At 39.0% G+C, this 9722-nt stretch overlaps 1 protein-coding gene across 1 annotated transcript; it reads right to left on the reverse strand.

The window, feature by feature from the left end:
• Positions 1-4136: 4136 nt before the first annotated feature.
• LOC148153782 (uncharacterized) lies at positions 4137-8997 on the reverse strand. The gene has a single exon (XM_088016594.1). It carries the CDS (start codon positions 8849-8851, stop codon positions 8189-8191), a length of 663 nt encoding a protein of 220 aa, XP_087872720.1. The 5' UTR covers positions 8852-8997; the 3' UTR covers positions 4137-8188.
• Positions 8998-9722: the final 725 nt, after the last annotated feature.

The following is a 9722-nucleotide window of genomic DNA, read 5'->3' on the forward strand; positions in this document are numbered from 1 at the left end:
GTACCAACAGCAAACATACAAAAAGCATGCTCGCATAAATGTAGAGTGGATGAAAACTCAATGGTGGTGAAAAAGGAAAACTTTGTAGCATTTATGTGCCATATTATCAATGTTACAGTACAAATGAAGAAGAAAAGTGATAAAATAAAAGCAATCGTAACAGCAGCAGGAAGATTTTTAGACATGAAAGAAATCCAAGCAGATCAGATTCATATCATTTTGAGTGCCACTGAAACAACAGAAAATGTTCAGGATTAGGATACAAACTTTTATAATGGTTCTTCACATTCTTCAATGGAATGCTAGAAGTTTAATTGCCAATGGGCAGGAACTTAAAACATTTTTATATGAGTTAGAAATAACCCCAGATATAATATGTATTCAAGAGACTTGGTTAAAACCTAACCTAGAATTTAAAATCCCTGGATATAGTATAGAAAGACAGGATAGAAGTAATGGTAGTGGAGGTGGATGTGCCACTTTAATTAAGGATGGAATAGCTTATAAGAAAAACATAACAAATAAAGAATTAGAATGTGTTAATATAGAAATATTTAATTTAAGAAAACATGGAAATATTAAAATTATAAACTACTATAATCCTTGTAAAAGTCTCGATAGTGAAATGTTTAAAGAAGTAGCAGGAGAAACACATAGAAGAGAATTATGGTGTGGTGATTTTAACGCACATAATAGTCTGTGGGGTAGCAAAAAGACAGATCATAATGGTATCATAGTTGAAGAAATTATGGATGAAAGATCATTAGTTTGTCTTAATAATGGAAAAGGTACAAGAGTAAATATACATAAAAATACAGTTTCATGTCTAGATGTTACATTAATAACTGACCATCTTGTTAGTTCATGTGAATGGGATGTTAACAGAGAGTCTACACTAGGGAGTGATCATTTTCCAGTGAGTACAATAATTAATGATAGTATAAATAGGCAGCAAGATTTCATATTAACAAGATGGTGCTTCAATAAAGCTAATTGGCTAAAATTTAAAACCAATTGTGAAAAAACCAGCCACATGATTGCATTAAAAAGTAACATTGAAGAATGTTCAAAACAGATAACAGAACTCATTTTAAATGCTGCAAATTCTAGCATCCCAAAAATCAAAATTAAAGGTAAGAAAAAAGTAGTTCCTTGGTGGAATGACGAATGTAGTACAGCAATTAAAGAACGTAACAAAGCATTCAAAACATTACAGAAAAATTTAACAACTGAAAGACTTATTGAATATAAAAAGAAAAGAGCATTGGCTCGCAAAATTATTAAAGAAGCTAAAAAGAAAACATGGAGAGAATACTGTTCCTCAATAGGCTCAGAAATAAAATTGCAGAACGTTTGGTCAATGTTTAGGAAAATGACGGGGAAAATGAATGAAGTTAAAATGCCAGCCTTAGTCCGAGGACAGGAAATACTAGTTTTAAACAAAGACAAGGCAGATCTATTAGGGGAGACATTTGCTGCAGTTCACAGTGGTGAACATCTGACAGACATTCACAGACAGCAGAAAATACAAAAACTGGGAAATTATAAAAGTATTCAGGAAAAATGTCAAGAATGCATGTCAATATTAGACATGAATATAACCATGAAAGAAATGAAAACAGTACTGAAAGGGACAGGATACTCAGCTCCAGGAGAGGATCAATTATGCTATGCTATGTTTCGACAGATTCCAGAAGTAACTTTGGAATTAATATTACAATTATTTAATAAAATATGGAATGAAGGTCTAATACCAAATAACTGGAAAAGGGCAATAATACTTCCATTTAATAAACCAGGAAAAGATCCTATCAGTCCAAATAACTATAGACCAATAGCTTTAACTTCTCATCTAAGTAAATGGATGGAGAAAATAATAGTCAGTAGACTAGGATATGTTCTTGAGCATAAAAAACTAATAAATGAATACCAGTGTGGCTTTAGAACAGGGAGATCAACAATGGATGCTCTAACTAGAGTATGTAATGATATAGAGAAAGCTTTAAAAATGAAGGAGGTAATGATTATAGTATTTTTTGATATTGAAAAAGCATATGATTCATTATGGAGAGAAGGATTACTTATAAAAATCAATCAAATGGGGATTAGGGGAAAAATGTATAATTGGATAGCAAATTTTTTGCTAAATAGAAAAATAAGAGTTAAGGTTGGAAATGATTATTCAAAAGAGTTCAATGTGGAAAATGGGATACCTCAAGGTAGTGCAATCAGTCCAATATTATTTAATATAATGATTAATGACATTTTTTCTGATACCGATAAATGTATAAACTCTGCACTGTATGCAGATGATGGGGCGATATGGATGAGGGGAAAAAATGTAAAACACGTAGTAGAACAAATTAAAAAGGCAATTAATAAAGTGGAAAAATGGTCATATGAATGGGGTTTTAAATTATCAGCAAGCAAATCTTGTTTTATGGTTGTTACAAACAAAAGAAATATTGATACAGGAACAATAACATTATACGGACAGCCTTTGGAAAGGGTTAAAGAATTTAAATACCTAGGATTATGGTTAGATAGTTCTTATACATGGAAAACACATATAGAAAACTTGGAAACTAAATGTAAGAAAGTTATAAACTTACTAAAGGCTGTGGCTGGAAATAACTGGGGTGCAGACTGACAGTCATTATTAAACATATATAGGGGTCTTATGAGATCAATAATTGATTATGGCAGTTTTATATATGGAGCAGCAGCTAAAACAACACTGCAAAAGACGGATAGACTACAGAGTAGGGCGTTACGTATATGTACAGGAGTAGTGAAAACGACACCTATTAATGCTCTTTTAATAGAGACTGGAGAGACCCCACTGGAAATGAGAAGAATAAAATTAGCTTTAGTATACTGGATGAAAATTAAAAGTAATGAAGAAGAGAATGTAACATCAATTATATTACAAAACTGTTGGGAATATGCAAAGTTCAAGAGTAATGGATTTGGATGGATGATAAGTAAATGGACCAAAATGTATGGATTAGAGGATAGGAAAATAGCCCAGATTAATCCAATTAGTGTTATTCCTCCATGGCTATTTCCTGAGGTAAATGTAGACATGATACTTCTTAAAATGAAAAACGACTGGAATTTAAGTGAAATAGGGGTAAAGACTGATGTATATTTAAGAAAATCATATTACAACTACCTCAAAATTTATTCAGATGGTTCTAAAAATCTTAAAGGACATGTGGGAATAGGAATAAATATTCCAGAGTTTGAAATTCACATCTCCAAAAGACTTTCAGATCACCTATCTGTATTCACAGCAGAAATGATGGCAGTTATATTAAGCTTACAGTGGGTAGAGGAGGTTCGACCAGACAGGGTGGTGATATGTACAGACTCTAAAGCAGTGTTAGAAAGTATCCAGGGAGAAGGAAATAATAGGAAAGAATTAGTATTAGAAATTATGCATAGTTTATTTAGATTATATAGAGGTGGCATTAATGTCTGGTTCTGCTGGGTTCCAGCTCACGAAGGGGTTAAAGGAAATGAAAAAGCTGATAAATTAGCAAAAAGGGCTTTAGAAATGACAATGACGATGATAATTCCTTTCGGGAAAGGGGAAGGGAAATCATGTATTAAAAAGAAAGAAATAGAAGAATGGCAAAAAAGGTGGAATGAAGATAAGAAAGGGAGAAAATTACATAAAGTGCAAAAGTCAGTACTAATTAGAAATATTGATGAGAGAAACAGAAGGGAAGAAATAATTATGACCAGATTAAGAGTAGGACACACCTATTTAAATGACACTTTATATTTAATAGGGAAGAAAAGTAATGATAAATGTGAAGGATGTGGAGAGAAAGAAAATGTAGAACATGTATTAATGAACTGTAGAACATATGAATCTGAAAGAGAGAATCTGAAAAGAATTGTTGGAAGGACAGGAAAAGAATGGAGTCTTAAAGGAATATTAGGAAATGAAGGAAACATAATGGATATTTATAGAGTAAGGAAAGCATTATTTACTTTTCTTAAAAACACAAGATTAATAAATAGAATTTAATAAATGTAGAGAAAATGTTGCTACACACACGTGTACAGTAGGTGGCGGTATGCACCTAAAAGTTACTTGCAATCCGCCATTAATGAAAAGAAGATGATTTTTTTTTTTATTTTTAACAAAACGTTTATTTACAATGATTTAACAATAAACTGTTGCATAATAATCAGATCAATGAAAACCAAATAAAAACAAATATTTACATTAGCAGCTTGTTAAAATTTAGTTCTCCCTGATTAGAAATGTTGCACAGTATATCATTAAAACCCCACAACTGTAAAAAAAACCATTTAAATCCCCGGTGGCTCTGTGGAACCAAAACTCCAGCCTCAGCCTAGCTTTGACGTTGCACTTCCACAGAGCCACGGCATCCAGATGAGGACCAGCCTGGAGTCTGTCTCGTCGTGATAAATAAATCGCCATTTTGGCTTCAGCAATTAAAAAATTTAAAATCTGGCACTTTGGCTTGTTGGCCTTGTTAAAACGCAGTCCATAAATAAATAAAGAACTGGTAAAAACAACGCCAAAACAGCTAAAAACACTCATCAATAAACTAAAAAATGTCATCAGTCTCTTACAATCAATAAAAACATGAAAAACACTCTCAGACAGACTACAGAAAGGACACTCATTTAAAACCCCTGGACTAAAAACCGATAAAAACGAGTTGGTAGCAATGGCGCCGTGTAAAATCCTCCATTGGAGGTCGCCAGTCCGTTTTCTTATCGGCGGTTTGTAGAGTGTCCTCCACTGCGGGGTTTGTCCTCCCAAGCGGTCTGCCCACACGCACACTGGTCTTTTTCGTAGTGTTCTTTCATTTAGGACTTTGACACAGTTTCTGTACAGCACTTTTGGACCCGTACTCTGGAGGCTCATCTGTGAGTCACTGCTGGCTAGCAGGGGACCACTGTCGTTTTCAAAGCCGACGTGCAGGGTCACATCAGGGAGCGGGTCTCCTGGGTCCGGCGAAGCTTTTTTCTCATGTAGGAGCTGCAGGAGTTGCCTCTCCCCAGCTGTCATCCTCTCCTTCAAACGGTCCAGGAAACGCTGCACAAGTCTACTGGACCGGACCCCCAGCAGAGTAGCAATGGCCTGGGTGTTGCAGAGATCCGGTCCAGCTGCCTCCACCAGATGTTTCACGGTTGTCATTTTGGACCTGCACAGCGCCTCCGACAGTCCTGGTATTGTGCCGGAACACACGTCCAGTCTAGACCCACAGACCAAAGGCTCTTCTAAAAACCAATGCAGAGAGTTATGCGCTTGTGAACAACGTTTAAAAAGGCCACAGGATTTAAAAACACCCTGATAAAACTGAGGCAACCCTTTTAACTTTAAAAAACTAAAATCGGTTGAAAACAGAGCAGCATCCAGCCCCAGAAAATTTACACGTCTGAGGATACAGCTGGCCACATCTTTCCACACAGGAGATCATGTCAGGTATTTCTGTAAGAACTGCAACCGAAATGTTGTTGTTCTACTGGCCAGGTGGACAAGGCCCTGGCCCCCCTCCTCTCTGGATAAAAACAACACAGACTGTGGCACCCAGTGTAGACCGTTCCAGAAAAAGTTGATCATCTCCGACTGTATTTTTGAAAGCAGGTCAGGTGGTGGGTCTAAAACAGAAAGTTTGTGCCACAGCTGCGATGCTACAAGGTTGTTTAAAACCAGCACTCTGCCCCTGTAGGACATCTGGGAGTGCAGCCACTTCCATTTAGACAACTTGTCTTTTATTTTTTGCTCGACGTTTTCCCAGTTTTTATTTACAATATCTTTACTGCCTAAAAACACACCAAGATACTTAAAACCGTCTTTTTTCCACACAAGACCTTGAGGGAGAACCGGGAGCCCATCAGACCACTGGCCGACGGCCAGGGCTTCACTCTTTCTCCAGTTCACCCTCGCAGCAGATAAGACAGAGAACTTTTCTGTTATCTCGGTTAAAACATTCACATCTTGCTGATCTTTTATAAAAACAACATCATCAGCATAGGCAGATAAAACAATATTGTTACTAAAACCAGGTAAAACCAAACCATAAACACTCGAGCGTATTTTCTGGAGGAGGGGTTCCAGGGAGAGTGCGTAGAGCATCCCCGAGAGCGCGCAGCCCTGTCGAACGCCTCTACGCACCCTAAAAGGAGCACACAGGCTGCCATTGATCTTGAGCACACTCTCAATGTCACTGTACAGTACCTGGATCTTGGCAATGAGACCCTCGCTGAACCCAAACCCCCTCATGATTTTCCAGAGGAAGCTGTGTTCAACGCGGTAAAATGCCTTTTCTTGATCTAATGAAATCAAGCCAGTTTGTAAACCCAATGAACCGGAGACTTCCAAAACATCCCGAATCAGGTAGATGTTATCTACCATGGACCTGCTGGGGACGCAATAGGTCTGATCCCGGTGGATGACGTGCTCCATAGCCTTCCCCAGCCTCGTGGCCAGGGTCTTGGAGAGGATTTTGTAGTCCGTGCAGAGGAGGGACACAGGGCGCCAGTTCTTAATATCCTGCAGGTTGCCCTTTTTGGGCAGCAGGGTGATGACCGCCCTGCGGCAGGACAAGGGGAGTGAACCGGTGGACAGACTTTCATTATAGACATCGAGCAGGTCTTTTGCCAGAATGTCCCAGTAGGCCTTGTAAAACTCCACCGTGAGCCCATCAACGCCCGGGGACTTCTGGCCCTGCATATTGAGGAGGGCTGTGTGGATTTCTTGGAGCCTCAGGGGGCGCTCCAGCTCAGAGTTGGTCTCCTCGGAGACCTGGGGTAGTTCGTCGCAGAACTCCCGGAACAGTTCCTCATTCTCTTTGCATTCACTGTTGAACAGAGAACGGTAAAAGTCCACAGCCCTCCTCCTGATCTCACTTGGTTCACTCAGTTGGCGCCCCGTGTCCGACAGCAAAGAGTGGATCAGCTTCCTCTGCCCGTGCTTCCTCTCCAAGCTGAAAAAAAAGCTAGAGGGAGCATCCATCTCCGTGATGTTCTGGATCCGGGACCTGACCAATGCGCCTTGGACTTTATTCTCCAGCAGGTTGGCTAAAATTAGCCTTTTAGATTTGAGAGCTTCAATATGCTCTCGATTTCCTGTGGATTCACTAAGTCGTTCTAATTCCACTATATTTATCTCCAGATTTCTAATAGATCTGGTAATGTCACGGGTGACATTGAGAGTGTGCTGCTGACTCAGCAGTTTTATCTGTACTTTTTCATAGTCCCACCACTGTTTAAGACTAGTAAAATCAGACTTTCTTTGTCTAAAACCAGTCCAAAAATAACTTAAAACCTCCTTAAAACCCCGATCATAAGTTAAGGCTGAGTTAAAATGCCAGTAAGCGCTTCTAGGTAAAATGTTTCTAATAAAAACACTACCTAAAAGCAACGAGTGATCTGTAAAAGCCACTGGTAAAATCTGGCATGTTTTAAACACATTAAAATTGTGTTTAAAACAATAAAAACGATCAAGACGGGCTAAAGAGATTCCGTTTTCTTTAATGTGGGACCATGTGTACTGCCTGGAGCCTGCATGCATCCTTCTCCATACATCCACCAGGCCATTAGATGAGACCAGCCGCCTCAAAACATGTTGGGCCGCTGGATGCGGCTCTGCATGATTGCAATCTAAAAGCTCGTTTTCAGTGCAATTAAAATCCCCACCTATAAAAACATAATCCTCAGACCCACAATCACCCAACCGTTCCTCAATTTCTTCAAAAAAACGCCTTTTCTCTGCATTGGTAGTGGGAGCATAAATGTTAATAAAAACTATACTAAAATTATCAAACTTTGTCTTAACTAAAAGACACCTCCCCTGAATAACATGTTCAACTTCTATTGAGTTTGGGGTGAACGCTCTGGAAAAGAGGAAGCCCACCCCTGCACTCTGGGAGGTGCCATGACTTAAAATGACCTCCCCCCTCCACTCTCTGACCCAGTCAGTCTCTATTAAATGATCGCTGTGCGTTTCTTGCAGGTAAATTACGTCGATTTTCTTTTGGTTCAGCATTTGATAAATCAAAGCACGTTTTCCAGCCTCCCTCGCCCCGTTAAGATTCAATGATGCCATTTTAAAAGAATCCATATTGGGTAAGAAGCTAAAACCAAAATACCAAAAGACTATAAAAAGTAATAAAATACTACTGTGCATCATTTAAAATCAAAGTTGTTTTCTAACTTTAGTCATTATTTTCTTTAATCTAAAAACTTCTGTTTCTGCAAAACCTGATACTTCTTTGTTCCTAATGTGATATCTTGCTGAGAAATAAAACAGTTTTAAATCAGGAAAAAAACTTTCAATTTTTATACCTCTGAATCCTTTAGTTTCTTTTAAAAAAGTTCTGAAAGACTCTACAGGGTATCTTGGTGTTTTGCAACTTGTTTGACTGACAGATATTTCGCTGCTGTCAGAGAACCAGCTCTCATTGTCGCTGCTGTTCGACACCTCCTTCCTCTCTGCAGCCAGCTTGCAAGCCTGCTTGCTGGCCTCCACAGCAGCCACCACATTCCTACTTTTGCTTCGCCTCTTTAACGGGGCTGAACCCTCCAGCTCCATCACCTCCTCTGTCTCTCCTGCCACTCCAGTTCCAAAAACCAACTCTGCACCGTTCTGTTCCTCCACCTGCACCTCTCCTTTCCCTCCCTGATCCCCACACCCTAAATGCTCTTCATCTCCCCTCACCTCCACCTGCTGCTCTCCCTGCACACCATCTCTCTCTCTCACTTCACTTTCACCCTCACCACCATTCACCCCATCACCACCGACATTCACCCCATCACCACACAACACTGTGCTCTCATCCTTTCCTACATCTACACTCATTTCCACACTTTCCACTCCTGACACCTCAACAGTACCTTCCGCCTGCTCCTCAGCAGCGGGCTCCTCCGCCACCACCGCGGGTTCTCCCGCCGCAGCCGCTGCGGGGTCCCCCGCCGCGGCAGCGGGATCCTCCACTGCTCCAGCCTCACCAGGTGGGTTGTTACGTCAATCCGCGTTTCCCCATCAGATACGGTTCCCCCTTCGTCTTCTTGCCGCTCCGCCCCGCCCACGCGGCAAAATAGGCGCGTGCTCGTGATGAGCACTGAGAAAGCACGCGCGTGGCAAGCACGCGCTTGTTCGGCGCGCTTGTCTGAGGAACTACGGACACCGTGAAAGCTCAAACAACATGTTTCGGCAAAGTTGTCACACTTTCTTCACGTTTTTGCGGGAAACTAATAGTAATAATACTAATAATTATAATAAATATAATCAATATATATGTTATACATATTATGATTATAATAAATAATATATATTTTATACATATATTAAAATTATAATACATAATATATGTTATATATATATATATATATATATATATATATATATATATATATATATATATATATATATATAATAATTATAATACATAATATATGTTATATGTTATAGTTATAATTATAATATATATATGTTGTATATATTATAATTATAATATGTTGTATATATTATAATTATAATAGATAGATAGATAGCATAATGCTATATGAATTAAAAACAGGGCAATGCAATTTAATGCTCAATATTACCCATCAGATACCGTTTTCCCTGTTTTACAGTGGGGGAACGCTATCTGATGGCCATAAATCTCCCATCATATAACGTTCCCCCTGTTTTACAGTGGGGGAACGCTATCTGATGGCCATAAATC

The sequence above is a fragment of the Poecilia mexicana genome, unplaced genomic scaffold (genome assembly GCF_051168715.1).
Source record: "Poecilia mexicana isolate PSO_F unplaced genomic scaffold, ASM5116871v1 scaffold_19, whole genome shotgun sequence".
Classification (NCBI taxonomy): domain Eukaryota; kingdom Metazoa; phylum Chordata; class Actinopteri; order Cyprinodontiformes; family Poeciliidae; genus Poecilia; species Poecilia mexicana.

Bases quoted from the DNA above. Each gene is read 5' to 3' on its own strand.
- LOC148153782 (XM_088016594.1), bottom strand. From the start codon at position 8,851: ATGAGTGTAGATGTAGGAAAGGATGAGAGCACAGTGTTGTGTGGTGAT.